The sequence below is a fragment of the Ylistrum balloti genome, unplaced genomic scaffold, assembly GCF_031769215.1.
Source record: "Ylistrum balloti isolate Yb309-2 unplaced genomic scaffold, AGI_CSIRO_Ybal_v1 Utg369806, whole genome shotgun sequence".
Taxonomy (NCBI): Eukaryota; Metazoa; Mollusca; class Bivalvia; order Pectinida; family Pectinidae; genus Ylistrum; species Ylistrum balloti.
This window is the reverse complement of record NW_026781981.1, coordinates 1,557,753-1,574,555: the sequence shown is the minus strand read 5'-3', so window position 1 is coordinate 1,574,555 and position 16,803 is coordinate 1,557,753. Positions and strand designations below refer to the sequence as shown.

Below are 16,803 nucleotides of genomic sequence, written 5' to 3'. Positions count from 1 at the left end.
ACAGAGATTATCTGGTCGCTACCCAATAAACTTAATTACCCCCAAATAACCTAAATAATCATATAGAGTTAGGGATGTAATATCAATTTATGCTAAGGAGAAAAATTAATTTGATTCTGCCCGTGATAGCCCCTGCCTAATAAATCAGATACTCACCCACTGATTGATATTGAAATATTAAAACGGACAATCAATACAGAGATGCACGTACCTTCCAAAAACTTGTTCCTGCTGATCATTTCCGTCAACATCCTCGGATTAGGGCTTCCTGGACTCTCCGAATGAAAACCAGAATTTTGTGGAGAAATTTCAGCAAGTGTAGCCATAGTAAAATGAATTATTATATATAAATAATAATTCTATTTTATCCGGTTGGGATATGGCTTAAATCCCCACTTGTCCGCCAACTTTTCACTGTGAGAGGCCAAATTTGGTTTTTCAGTGGAAACTCAATTCTTAATAGTACTTGTCATACCCAATTGGTCGAACCACTTTGAAAACTACCACTTGGGAAGCACGTGACTTGCCTAATTGAATATTCATGATGTTATCGATCTGTCTGTTCGGCAGAGAAAACGGCTATTCTCTGTGACTCTGTGTGCAGTAATTAAGAATTTCACCGACGGTCGACACGGTAGGACATTTTTACACCTGTCGACGTTGAATCTGAGAGAAGCATAATTATCCCTGTTCAAGCTTTGTTTACAAACAATTCCGATTTGTTCACGGAACCACACATCTGAGTTGTATACACTGTGATTGTTAGGCTTTACCGATCAGGAAACTCCAGGTAGCTTCACTGGTTCGAGTACAAATAAAGCAGCAATCGTTTTGTTGTATCAACATGAAATATGTTTGATAAAGAAATACACATATATCATATGCTTTCAAATATAGGTTTTGCCAATAAAGGGAGATCATGTTTTACTAAAGTATTAATTAATTCACATCTTATTTGTCAAACATATAATTTCATTATGTTCTATTCATACCCATTCTGTTTAACTGTTTGATGTTTGATATAAAAATATTCCTTCATAATCACTGAAACACTATTTGTGTTTATCAAAAATATTTTTGATAATTTGTACTTGTTATAAACTTTGATATATATAGATTTTCAAGAAGTCAATTTTTTTTATCATACAATTTTTTAATAAAGATAATTTAATGTTATCTCAATAACTCATCATTACGTCTCAATCATCAGAACTAATATCAGGTATAAAACGAATACGTGTTAAACAAAGTACGAGACGACAAATGCTGTTCAAAATAATACTAAAAATATTTTCTTTAACATTTGTAGCGAGGTATATACGATGATTAAATTTTGTCAAGTATATTTAAGTTTAATACACCTCATTGATAAATAGCCTGAAATATTACTTTGACAAAATAGCATAACAATATATATATATAGCCGTATTTGTAGGGGAAACATAATGCCATTCTCTTGTATATGTAATGAAAGATGCTCCATAGAGATAGCAGAATAATGCTATCGACGTAGCAATCTATTTGAATAACCAAATTCAATAGAAGTAAACTGTGATATAATATCAACAAATATGTTTTCCCACAGTTTCGTTACGATGACGGGGATATAGTGTCGCTTTCAAAAGAAAACGGCTGAAGAAGACATGGTAATGAAACTTTAACTGGATGCTTTTTTATGATATAAATTGTATGATGACATCAACTATCTGCCTTAATTTCCGTTAAGTATTTTTTCTTTAAAAAAAATCACACACACACACACACACACACACACATACAAAACATAAAGTAACACTGCAGAGTTAATACAACATATAGTTAAAATCTGTGAGGTTTTTTATAAAGTAATAATCTATTTAATAGCACAAAAATGTATCATCACCGAGTTATATGTTTGAATCTCGAGAAGGAGACACGATTGTAAATGTTCTTTCTGCTAACACACGGATTTATCCAATAAACTCCGTGTAGATATTTACAAATATTTTGACAACGTTGTCGTATCACTTAAGTGAATTTTACCAGTTTTATATGGGCAATTATCGACATCTTTTTGGAAACGGGTTGAATTCGTTACAATTGTGGAGTTAAACATAATCATCAACTATTCAATAGTTGCGTTTTGATAGAAATTGAATATGATATTTACTATATTTTGTGAATGAAAGAAAAATATTTTCTAAGAAATATAATTACTTTTCGTTAAATAGAAAACAATTTAAAGATAGTTTCCTTAGATTCAACATATTTGGACTTATCTAGAGAAGATGATATCAAATGTTGAAACTCCACAGCATATATCAGAGCGAGGACCTACATAAATTGTGTAATCATTGTCTCACTTGTAGGGCATCACGTGATGTCTTCATCACTACGCCAGCTCAGCTAATTAACTTTGCCCTCGTAAAGGCATACTGTTACAGGGGAAAACCCCTAAAACGTATATACAAAACTTTTTACGTCGACATAACTCCAAATTGCTAGCAACGGACTCCCAACAAAAATAATTGCTGGAAACACACATTCAGTTGATGGTAGTGATGAAACAGACAATGTGACGGTAACACAACGATATGGGAGATGTTGAGGTTTCCGTGATGATTAAAAGGAGAGAATAAAACAAATTCATGCTAAACGTCGACAATTTCTTTAGATTATTTTCTTACTATGGAGAAAAGGGACGATCCAAATTGTTCTCATAAAATTCTTGCGAAAATGTCATTTGTGTTCTGACCCTAAAAACGACAGAGTAATGAGCTTCGTTGTCATTTATAATCATTTTCTTACCAAATAAGAATAACTATTAGATCCAAACGCTTATGAATAATTGAGACAAATCTTAAACCGAATTCATTAACTTCGCAATATATCATTGTGATACGTCAAACATCAGCGCCGTTCAAGGGGGAAAAGATTGAAGTGTGAATAGCATTGTGTTAAACATTAATAAATGCACTGTCAAATGATGTTGCCAATGCCCCTAACCACGGTAACCAGCATATACGCTCCAGTAACCATGGAGCAAGATGACACTGGACGTCTTGACTTATAGATACAATAATCAGACATTAGTCGGGTAGGACACTGACGTCATACATAATATATCAGTGATTTATGATAATTTAAATGTGTTTAAGAAGCACTTGTTACCGAAATCTTAACAAAATACACATTTCTGAGACATGTGTGATTATAAGTCCTAATTAGGTATACTTGTGCAATATCATTTGAAGATAATATAAAATGTTTTCCAACACTTAAATATAAAACGAAACGAAAGTAATCGGTCTGTTTAATAGCATATACATTCAATAATATCAATGCATCATCAATATTTCATACCAATGCCATAAAAATCTTGTGCAAACTTCTCTGTCACGCATTTCATACAAGGACGACACTTTCTGAAGAAAGGCCTTATATATTTAAAGCAAATTGTACCGTCCTAGGTGGATAACATTTATGGTTAATTTAGGCCCCTGGGATTACTAACGGGTTCTAGAAGGACGAAACAGCTGTGTGATGCAGGTTAATTCATTATTTTGTATTTGGAAGCGCTATTCATTTGTGTCTTTTAAACACTCTTATTAAAATTCACAACATTTTCACAGAAACTAATCAGATATGTAGAACACTGATAAATGTGTTAGTGTCTCATGGTTGTAAACATTACATAGAACATCAGCATAGTTAAAGCATTATATGTAAATGTAATTATATTTCCACAGTTTTATGGGCGAATATTACAAAATGTTGTTCCATAAATGTTCATATCACTACCTTAATTAAAATTAAGTAAAATGTATACCTTTAGGATAAACATGAACAGTGTGTTTATTTGTCGTATTGAAATAAGTCCATTCCTCTGTAAAGATTTATAGGGAGCAAACGTTGAATCAATGTTATTCTTTCAATTTCACATTTAACTAGTTCAATATGGCGCTGTTCTGATGTCAGGATGTCACGTCTCTATCATTGCCATATTGTTTTTAAAAATTATTATAATGTAAGAAAAGAAAAAAAATTAACCAGTTAAATGTAATATATATATTTTTCTGATATCAATGATATGAACGGAAAATCCATGTTAGCCCTGCTTCATATTCATGAGAAATATCGATATTTGTCATCTTCCACAGGAAAATAAATAAACCTGTATTTAGTTAATAAATGACAAAAGATGATTGATTTTGTAACTAATGATAGCAATATTTATCAAATATGTATCGATTTTTTTTTGATTACACAATCCCGAGGAAACAAAGCAGTTGAGTTGCGATTGCATAATTAATTTGTACACAATAAATAAAACACGTAGCAACAATGATAAGCTATGATTTCCGTAATAGTCTCAATACAGCTTAATGTAGCATAGATCAAGATACACAACAGATTTGATGTTAATATGCTAATAACAGTTTTTGTATTGTTAAATTGATTTTGATCTGGGCAATTTTGTGTCTTCATTAGCAGAATCTTCTTAAACGCACCATTGTAATAATAAGAAAAGGCGATAGGTTTTAGCTCTGTGTTTAAACCTTTATGTAGTTCATGATATGTTGGAAAAGGACAATAGATATATACAATATATAATACATGATAATTACAATATGTATGAACTTCGGAAGGAAAAGTTAAAATGAAAATTATTGAAGAGGGTAGGACTCAAAATTAGTTGGAAAATACCATTAACAAATGACAGTAGTGCCTCCCCTCAGAACGTCTGAAGTTTAAACTTGTCTTGGTATCGGCGGTGATGAATATCTATGGCGACCGAATTAATAGTTACAACATAATGATGAGGATCTAAGCTACAGAATTGAAATGTTACGACTTAATGATGAAATGCGTTAAAGGGTTAAAGGTCTACTTCCCAATGGGAATTTTTTACGACATAATAATGAATATGTACATTGCAGTGGTGTGGTTTTACAACACAGAAATAAAATATGTTACCATGACTAAAATGTACAACATGATGAAGACTTTCATTAGAGTGATGAAGTTAAATACAACTACGACGTAACGATGGAAATACACGACATAATGATGATATACATATACTATACTTGTCGCAATTCTATAACACAGTGATGAAGATCTTAACACATTCATAACATTAATGACACCATGGTCAGCAGAACGAAAATACTGCGAGATTTGCAGATCAGTGATGAACAATGAACAAAAAACAGTTTTCGGCGATGAAAGATTAAAATTGCTTTGCTGGTAATCGGATATTATTGGCAGTTATAACAATGGTTTAAAACAACAAATGATAATGTAAGGGAACGTCCATTCCACAAACATAAGATTTTCACTAAGCAGGAAATATGTGGAACATAGAATAGACAGACCTTTACATACAAATTTACATCACAATACATCAAAAGCTTCGCATTATCATCAATAAGTTCGGAAACGCCTACGGTAAGATGTTCTTGGTAAAGAAATTACCAAGTTTTAATTGATGAATAGGCCTAAATGTGTGTTTGAATCTAAATATAAATCATAGGCCGAAAGTTAACAGTTACAATGTAAACAACATCAATGATACAATGTGTTTAACGATGCCTGTTTTATTCTGATCAAAACATTTGATATTATTAGATCAAAATTTTGTTGGCAACACGATAAAAGTAAATATTAGTATCTATATGTTTTTGAATGTCAAGAGAAGTTTTGCGTGATACAAGGTATACTTTAAACATATATCGTTTTAAAACAATGAAAACAAATCAGAGTTTTAAGCCGATAGGGATAATTTGTAATATATTTCATAACCGTAACTATCCTTTGAATATAATAGCCATGTGAAAAAGGCACTCCTGTGAGCATCAATGACTGTACGATCATGTTGAAGTAGGCTTGTAAACAAGGATTTGCTGCCTAAAGATAAACACTACACGGACATACTAAAGAGATTTCCCGGACATACAATAGAATAAAGTAGTTTGAAAGAAGAAAGACTTCACCAGCCGTCTTTGGCGTATTGCAGGTCGCAAATCAAATAACATTTTCACTTTAGGGATTCTTAATCAACTTAGCCAGGAAACTTTAAACCGTTGACAGAGCTGGTGGGGACGATCTCCTTTAAGTTGTAGCTAGCTTTACTGTCATGTTTGTAGAGAGAAGACCCTCACTTCCGACCATCAGTGGGGTAATGGATGATGGACCTTACAGACGTGTCATTGAAGAAGACGAATAAATGCCATAGCAGGAAGGTCGCCGATTTCCATTGGGAGTTATACTGTGTTTACTAGTTTGTTTCCTATGTTTATCATGATTTTCAGTAACTACCCAATATAACCTCTCTGTTGTATCTCGAAATAAACGACAATTAAACAATGTACTGGCGTTTGTATGAAAATATTTTAAAATTAACGATCGCCTTTTCAATCATTCTAAATCCAATGGTTTTATAAAGACAATTGTTCTCCTTACCAAGAATAGCAACATTCTAAGGAAACATTCACAGTCACATTCTGATATGGTTGCTTTGCACTTAGATGTCACTTCGCCTAGGTTTTACCTCAGTTTTCACAGAATTTATGTGATGAGATGTCAGATATTCTCAAAGGTTATCATGAATATCACGATTTCATAAAATTCGTAGATATGTATCATTCTCTCAAGGTACGTAAGCTTAAAAACATTACATCATTTTCTCAATCTTGATTTAATATTAATACCGACTTAGTAAATAGTCATTCTGGCATACGTTGTACATAATAGATAATACCAAAATGCGAAATGAAGTAACGTAGCTCCGGATTTTATTCATATTGCTATGAAAAACAAGAACGATACAAAACCTTTGCAAAAATACATAGAAAAAAATACGACCAGATGTCCTGGGATAGTAACAACACATTGTTTCGTCCACGGCACTCGCCATGTAAATCAGGGTGATGTTATTAGATGAATATCACGAACGATATTGTGTGCCACACTTTAGCCGTTTATTTTCGCGAAGAGGATATTTTCGCTGTTTCGCGGTATATTAACGTGATCGCAAAAATAAAATTTGTGAAATATTAAGAAACGTGTGTACAGCGCTCTTTTACATCAAGATTTTATTCGTTAAGATTTTTTATTCGATCCTTTGAAAAAAAATTGACCCGTGAAAAATACGTTTAAGTCAGTCTATCAACACACAATATTATCCTTACCATCCAGTCTCTTTAAACATTATATTAAGTTTGATCGACATCATTTCTCCCTATTCATATCGTTGCCTAGCTCAGTTATATTTTTATCATTGTGCATAAATGATATGAAGATAAAGATGAAATATTGATATTTATTTTTTTCATTTCCAGTTCATACATGTACATGCATACAAAATTTGTAAACAATGACAATTTTTGGAGACCTCTGCTTACTAACCAGTATTAACACAATCCTGTTATGAAGAATATGTATATGTAAATTATTTAGATTTTAAACAGACTATCAGTGACAACATGACTACAAAATGAAGCAATTTGTACGCAAAATAAGATGAGTATCTGTCCAATAGCTGGACCTGAAATGAGGTCAGCAGTATTAGTATTTACTGTCCTCTCTATTACAGAATGACTATTCAGTAGCGACTTCATCATTATGTACACATTCAGTGTTAACCCGTGTTACAGTTGTGTATATCTGTGACTTTTTAATCATAATTAAACGTCATTATTACACATGTATACAAGTTAAACACACGCAAGCCCTATCCGTATGATCTTTCATATAGCTCACGCGCTCATTCGGTTGGACCGAATGTACCAATCATTACATGTATACTCATGCAGGTGCAACCTAATGAACGAAACGGGAGGCGGTGATCCGACGTGTGGCGTTGCTGGCGGAAAAGTGATATTGCCGCGGGGTAGATTTTGTCAGACCGACATGTCAACACGTGAAACTGTAGAGGGTGTGGGGCGATAAGGTATCCACGGGCGTTTGACAGTTATACGGGGACACGCTACACCACACTCCGCCCTGGGCTCCAACCATTAGTCTTGATAACGTCATACTCCTGGTCTGGCATCAATACGGTCACAGGTCTGCGGCTGAAGTCACTGAACGCTTATACTGTAGATGTAGGCCTCAGGCAGTTTCATAATTCAATATTTGGTATCGAAAATCGGACGCCAGTTCTATTGTTTTTATTGATTCAAATTTGAATGAAAGCTGATACAAGTGTTACGACTGTACTGTACAATCATCTTTCTACGGCAATGTTAGCTTTACATTTATATGCATCCTAAAATACAGTTCCCAAATTGTTAAAGAATGTCATTAGGTTCATCACGACATAAATATAAAACACATGTGAATATCACCTTTTAATACGAATTTAGATAAGATACAATGGAGCCAAACAATGAATAAAACTGCATCATACAGCTGTTTTGTCCTTCTAGGTTTCGTCGGTGATGTCAAGGGCCTGAAGTTGAAATATAGGAGGCGACTTATGAAAATCCAAAGTGCTCAAAAGAAATGTCAAAATCTACATGGGAAGTTGCGATAGTTAATTGTATTGTTGATGAAAATTATGAGGGAGTTTTACAGCCGCCATAGTGATCCCATTAAGAAATATTCTATTTCTTTGTGCGACACAAAACGGTTTGATGCTCTTTAGTTTGCCCGTTAGTTCCGTTGTATACCTTGATCTCATTTGCAAACGTTAAATTACTTAAGTGGACTGTCCAAGATTTACATGGTGTTTCTCATCGAGGAGGCAGAAAACGCTTATTCCTTCAGAACATATGGCCTTTTTCTCCTTGTACTGTTTGAGGAGTCTCCGTATAAATCTTTCTTTTGTTCATATTTTGCCCTAGTTTTATTGAATTTGAACCTGTATTATGATTCTGTTGGCATGTTGGCATGTTCTAGTTGGGTTTGTGTTTATGAGCTGATAAATTGTCTTAGTTGTTTTTATCTACTTAACTTATGTATACTTATTGCAAAAACGACATACATCATGTCAAGTCTGTACATAGTACATACCGATGTAAATCATGTCAAGTCTGCACATAGTACATACCGATGTAAATCATGTCAAGTCTACATACCGATGTAAATCATGTCAAGTCTGCACATAGGACTTACTGCGTCTAAGTAACTGAAAAGAATTACTAACATGTCAACAGAATCTTGATTTAATCCCTACGTAAATAAAGCAAAATATGAAGAAGAGAAAGATTAACATATAGAAATTCCGGAAAAAGTATAAGGAGAATAAGACCAGTCTTTGAACCATAAAGGACGGTTTGTGGACAATTCTTATTGAAATTTGTTTTGCTGTACCCTTACTTCATATTACTTTCGTGCTCCTTATTCAAGATTTCAGCACTGTTTTGATATGGTCACAGATCAACCTTGCTTTTATAGAACAATCGAGAGGAATTTTAAATATAAAAACGAAATTTTCTAATGACATTATGATATTCCAAAGAGAAAAAACCCATAACCAAAAATCTTAATCATATTAATACATATTTCAATTATTTGTTAAATACAATTGAAATATCTTAATTATCATAACAATCATAATGTATATGAGATATATCTTTGACTAATGGATATTTAATTGGTTTACCATAGAATATGTTGACTAGTATATGTTTAGATTGAGAACTAAACTCTGAATTCCATATCGTCATATGTACGACATTTGTGTATAACATTTTGAAAACGCGTAAGAAAGTAATGATTCTGATTAACCAACGCTTAGGATCAGGATTTTATAAAGATGTTACAAATAAACTAATGAGTAATTGCTAGCAAGATCGACTCCTTAATCTAGTATTAGATAAAGTCAGTATGAATGTTTTAACAACGTATCAAAATTACCTGTCGAAAATGTTTTTCTCGGTTCAGAAAAAAATTCCAAGGTAAAAAAATGATAAAAACAAACAAGAACACGTAACCAAAACTATGAGACTAATTTAGTTTATCTTGAAAGATTTTCGGAACGGTCAAAGAGGACACCTTAAGAAGACGTGTATTTTACCACACAATCGATCAACTGGATTCAACAAGAAATCGATTTTATACAAAGCACATAAATGATATCTCCTGTAGTGATAACTTAGATACACTATACTGGTAATTTTATAAAGCTTAAAGGATGATACAGTGCTGATATAGTCAGGATTGAATGTTTCATGTTTAATACTATAATGTCAACATCATACATATATGCTGCTGTTGTGCACCTCAGAAGGTAAGATGTTTTATCTCAAATGTGATATAAAAATATCAATGACAAACATGCCACATTACGATAATATATTTTATGTTCCTTAATTCAAACATAAGGTATTTAAGAATTTACAATGCCAGAGTATAATATTGCTGATGTTATCATGTCTTTCATTGTTAATGTAAAGAGTATGAACCTGATATAGTTATATCATAATGAACATAGAGAATTCTTCACTTAACGAGTCCATGTTAGGTTATGTATACTAACAAAATAGAAATCACTAACAATAATGGTACAAAACATCATTTATAAGAAAAGGCAGTTCATGCTAAATAATTTACTGATAAAGATACAGTCAATCAAATCAACCATACAAACTAATTGACATTTTAAAGGTTTTTTTAATGATTCATAAAACTGGATTAAAATCAATGATGGCTCCAGGGATTTAATATACTCTTTTATCGAATGCTTATTTTTCATAATCATTTAACACAATTATATGTACAGCACAGTTATAGCTTATTTTCAAAAAGGCGAGCAAAAACAATCGCGTTAAAACAATAAATTCCTCTAACATAATAGTGCATTACTTGAAATTATGCAGAATGATTCATCATATAAGTGTACTCCACCCAACCCCTCCACAATTAATATCCAATGTTAAGATTATTGTTACAAAGACAGATGCAAATTTTCCATATCATCATTTTGAAGAGCTTTAATCTAAATAAATATAATTTTTTCTCATATTCCCACAAAAATTTAGAATTGAGTTAATTTACCTAAAATAGCAAGCAAACCGTTTGTAGTTTTATTTCAAAAACAGGTAACGTAAGTATAATTGTGTGCAACCTGGCGTAATAGAATTTGTAAACAGTTTCTAGACTAACGGTAAATTATCGCTGCCAGTGGATTGTTAAATCGTGAGAGTCATCCTCTGATTATATGGAGGATGCGTCGGTCCGTATAATACACTACCCGGACGGGTACATTTGTTAGCATTGCTCAGAGAGGCATGAACAATAGTAACACAATGAGACCCCGGTGACGGCACACTGTTGCCTGTGTAGCCACGTAAAGTGTCGATGGAAGCATATTATACACTGATAAAAAGATAAGATTTTCATAAAACAAAATAATACAAATATTGACTTTACATTAAAGCATTAAGTGACATAATACAGGTGAGCGTGTCTATTGTTGCATTACTGTTAGAGGTTGACTCAATTTGGAGGGCTCCGGAAGGTAACGTAACTTGTCATGAAAATCAGGATTATTAAAGGTGTTTACTTTTACTGCTTATTAGCGGACAAAAGTCATTTTTGTATGGTTGTCATCACGATATGAAACAACACCAAAAGTACAGTATTCTATGCCCATTCACCAACAACAACACACATTTTATATCGAAAGTCCTATTTGACAAATGACATTTATTAAATTTACCAAATTTATCAACAAGTAAACATGTATTTTGAATAACGTAAGTATGTTTAAAAAAGAATGTGCAAATCTGTCCAACATTGTTGACTAACATTTTACATTTCCTCGAGACAAAATAGATTGTATCAATTAAAATGTCCTCATCAATTTAGTCTAAAATTTATTTTTATATGCATCAAAGAGCTCCTCATCTAGAGCCACAGTTGAATTAGGGTGGCCGAGTGACTGCAAAGAAACGCATGACCTATACAAATAGCTTAGTCGGAATAAAACACACTGGTATGGCGCTGTTCTTGAGCTTGTCTAATTGGTTGTCACTTTACCTCCCCACAGAATGAAGGTATTAAAAAGCTGTTTGCTCCGGGAAACATAGAAACTAATGCTTTCCGCTATTGTTCCGGAACATTGTCAAGTGGTAGTCATCGAACTATAGTCGTGGACGCGTGCCGTACGGGAAAGCCTGTTGATTCATCAAAAGAAAACATTAAAACATCGCACGGAATACTGTCGATCGGTTGGTCATAATACACACTAACGGCCTACTAATGACGGCAAGACATTAGAATTTCACACTACATAAATTCGCAGGTAAATAGACCATGGCATCTACAAGCTAATGGGGATGCTGGATAAAAAACTGATGTAACAAAGGCTTTCAAAGAAAATAAAATGTTTTAATGGATGTTAAAACTGGAGTGTCGGCGCTGCGACTATAAACATTCTACGATCGTGTGTACTTTGTGAAATGCACTCAAACTACAATAAAATAAGGGCAAATACAGCACTCGCAACGAGGACAAACATTTACAGATCATTGGGCTTTAGATGAAAAATAGATTGAAAATGAAGATGTGCATATTGGGACAGAAAAATTTGCCTTTGAAATGACTTTTATTCTATTTTTATTGTCAATTAAAGAGGCCAGGAATGATATAGAAACTGCTTAAGGTATGTTTTCTTCATCGTTCGAAAGTATTATAAATATCATTTAGATATGAAGTCATCTAAATCATACTATCTTTGTATTGATTATAAAACCAACATTTTAAGGTAAGTTAGAAAATACACAACTTTAACTATAGTTGTATACAATGGATGACTTATTCCTATTTGCTGTTTTCAACCGTATCGCTGTGTCATCAACGGACTCACTCCAAATTATATGACAAATTATATTATGAGTAAAGTATCCTTATCAGATAATGATATCAATTTCGACCTCAATATTTTGTTTCTCTTTTTTTTCTCTGTTATAAATTTTTAGAAATTTTCTTCAAATTCTTCATATTTATCAATAAAGTTATTTAGTACATTTTAGGTTGGTTTCATGTTGGAAAATATTTGTTAAGCATTGTCTCGCATGTCTATGTTACAGATGACTGACCCGACATCGTACTTACATATTAACTGATACAACAGTTTTTTCTTCCCTGACTTTTTGACATTGAAGACATAATGTGAACCAATCAATAATATTAATTCAGCCATTGGTCTATGTTGGTCTTTATTGGTGCAGTCAACTACACGGTCAACGACATCAGTGTTTCACAATGTAAATCATATTTTAAACTATACTTCTTTTATCGTAGAATATATGGTAATTTGTACACATGGAAGAGAGCGTCCAAATTAAAAAAAACAACAACTGACAACTAGTTATATTTTCAGAATGAAGAATGATATGGGAACTGTTGAATATTAGATATGGTTTCCTCTTCTACCTAACTCGATTCTGGTCAGCGCGTGAAAGTATTCCATACTGTCCTGCATGTATCACATAATACTAATCTATGAGTACTTTTGTATATATATATATTGAGAACTAGATAGATCATTTCGTGTGTTGATCTGATCAGAAGTACACGTTATCAACGCTCCGACTGGAAGTTTGTCGCGCATTGAAGTCACGTAACCATTGAGATCGACTCTTGACATAAATAATTAATGGATAGAGAGGGTGGAGATGTTATCAACCGTCAGGGGAAATCAATCAAATTATCCACAGAATTTAACAAGATGTTCAAAATTCTCTTTTTTATATTTCACATTAGCCAGTGTATTTACAATTGGCTCTTTGCTCATTCAGACGGAATACAATCAAATGCATAAAAGACAAGTTTCTATGAATAATGGAGCCATCACAGTCAACATTGAATCTGTAAATACGTTAGGACCGAACTCAAGAAGGGCATTTACTGGCAATATCCTGAAGGCGACACTCTCTTTAGACCCGTCTAGAGAGAAACTGTGAACTCTACTATATTTACGGCAATAGTGCAAAGAAAGGAACAATAACGATAGGATGTTTTCTCCAACATTCACGTAGCATATTAATTCATCCACAGTCTAGTAATTGTAATTAGAAAGGCAAAGTTAAAAAGGACTACATATTGTATTTAAAAAAAAAACAAACAAAACCAAAAACAAAAAACAAAAAAAAACAAAAAAAAAAAAAAAAAAAACATTTTACTGACGTCAGTAGTAAATGTAAATATAAGTATATGAACAGGTAAGACGTTGTTTATTAAGATTTACCAACAAGGACTTGACACGAATTCCAACTTGAAAAGGTTCGAAAAATATAATTGTGGATTTTGGAGATAGTGTCAGGTGTGGTATGACCTAATAGTGCTTCCGCCGTGCACAATCTCCACCTATGTATATTGATATGGCATTCATGTATCTGATAAGGTATTCGTAGTCATCTCTATATAGTGAAGCACTGACCTTTATCATCTGACAAACTACCAGAACAGTTCGTTCTGAACACACTCTACATAGATTAAAATATTAATACAATAGAATTGACAAATGGACTCATTTTTCACAAACGAGGATTTCAATACCCAAAGTAAGAGCCGAAAATTCAGATTTAGTAAACCCATGCATGTCATCGGTTCTAGTATTGAAAAAAATACGTTGTTGGGCACAGAGGAATATGTGTCCGTGTACAAGAAGTTAATATCCGAATTTCATCTTTCCACCTAAGCTGAAATGAATGTGTAATAAAAGATGTACAGATGTGCGTTCAGGCATTCAGAAGAAGAGAAATAAATACATATTGGCTCAGATCAGCTGCTGAAACCCAACTTTCATCAGCAACACGAAATACCAATAACATAAAAAGAGAGAAAAAAAAAGATCAAAATGTCGACAACATCCATCTTTTTTACACATACGCCAACAGGGACCTTTGGGGCGATCTAAATCATCAGCAATAGAAACTAAATTCTAGATTCTGCCATCCCTGAACTCTAGCATTGTGAAATTAGTGCTCACGTGCAGTTACTGTCTGTTCACAGTGTGAGGTAAAGGACAGAGGAGAAACCAAACGAATGTATGCTTACTTAAAATGACACATTATTCTGTTCACGGATGCACGATACACGTATGTTTGAAAATGTTATCGCAGACTAACCATTTTAGAAAAAGATTATAATTTGTATGTTGTTTTTTTTTACAATTTTGAATGGTTTAATTATTTTTTCAAAAAACACTAATTGCAAGGTTTTTCTTTTTTCACCGGCGCTCTTTCACTTTTATATCAATTTAGATTTTTTAATTATATATCTATTTAATTCATTTTTTCGCTCTTTTGTTTCGGTTATTTGCTTGTTTTCTGATTACTTGCGTTATAGTTTTATAAATATTGATGCCTTACAATCAGAACAAAATTCACCGTTAAGATACAGTACACTAACTTTTGTGTTTTATCACCACTGATGTCGAGTATAGGTACAAGAGAAAACATTATACAAATGAAGAATGGTCCTCTCTTGGTATCCATTTCAGACATAGTTCCCCAGACGGCTATTTAACGTAAGAGTCAAATACATCAAAATGGCTGCAAGGCATACTGAGAAGCTAACAATTGGCATTTGGGCTTTAAATTTGTGTGTGATTATCCAAGCATTACAGTAGCACAATCACGTCTATCCTATATGACGGAGGTGGTGTCTCCTGGTAAATAGTACCTTGGGAAATCAGGAAAATGCAACGACTGGACAAAGTCAATACCCCGGTAAACACTTGGGAGTTTCCCCTGCGGTTACACCGGACAGGTGCGCTTCCGATCGGGATGTTTCGTTCGCATACCGATTCTGAAATAACCAGATCCATGGCGGGAATATGCAGGAAACTACATCTAATATTGGCATGTCATTGGATAGTTGTGTTTGTTTACCAAATCTGAAAGTTGTTATAGCCAGCAATAAAGTTTCTGTTCAGTATCTGTATGTACATACAGCGTATGCCTTCATGATAACTCTTTGCAGATGTATCAAGAATAAAAAGCGAGTTTTATATCAAGATAAATTGCAATAACTTTCCCGAGACGACATCCTCAAAACACATGTTTCGATGTTGACATGACCACTGTGTCCAATAATCTTTTACGTGATGTATATACCAGTGTACAATCTTCTCTACGTCCTCCTGGATACCATGTACACAGAATATATTTACAGTCAAATTGTACAATAATTCAGTTCCCGACACTCTAACAATTTTTAATTTGTATGAATTAAAACGAATCATTCGGCGATGATAAGACGATTTGACGCTGAAATAATCATTTTGGCAATGCCTGCAGTCTTTATGTGCATCATTGAATTTATGACTGAATTTTCACTGAATTTCATTATTCGATATCTATGTAAATTGTGACATTTGCGTTCAAATGGAAATAAAAAAAACGATAAGTTAAGTGGAAATTTTACATAACGATACATTTAGATAAAGATACTTAAGTTACCGGTCGTAACAAGAAGAATATGGATGATGGCAGCTCATGCAGTTTAACAGAGCACAACATGTACACTGTATGTATACGTATATTTCATACTTGTTTATAAATCTGTTTATATATTTACTGTACGTCAGTAGAGAGAAATATTCTAAGGTACAAAAATACACTTTAAACTTGTTTACATGAAATAAGAAAAAAAAAATACATGTAGACGTTAGTGTCTAATCTGACACATTTATAAAATCAATAAAATTCCTTTACCTTAGTTTTAAAGGGACATTACAGTATAAAATGCGTTATCTTTATTGATTTTGTGTGATTTAAACACATCCAGCTACGTTTCTATGTTATATCGATATCCACAGTCGATATCCAATGTCCAGTTTGACCAATCAATTTATTAGGACAACAT

At 33.1% G+C, this 16,803-nt stretch overlaps 1 protein-coding gene across 1 annotated transcript in view; it reads right to left on the bottom strand.

The window, feature by feature from the left end:
- LOC132544696 (LIM/homeobox protein Lhx3-like) overlaps nt 1-326 on the bottom strand; it is a 32,703-nt gene extending 32,377 nt beyond the window's left edge. The window contains exon 1 of the mRNA XM_060208330.1: nt 212-326. Coding sequence (XP_060064313.1) covers nt 212-326 — 115 coding nt within the window. The remainder of the gene's footprint in view (nt 1-211) is intronic.
- Nucleotides 327-16,803: the final 16,477 nt, after the last annotated feature.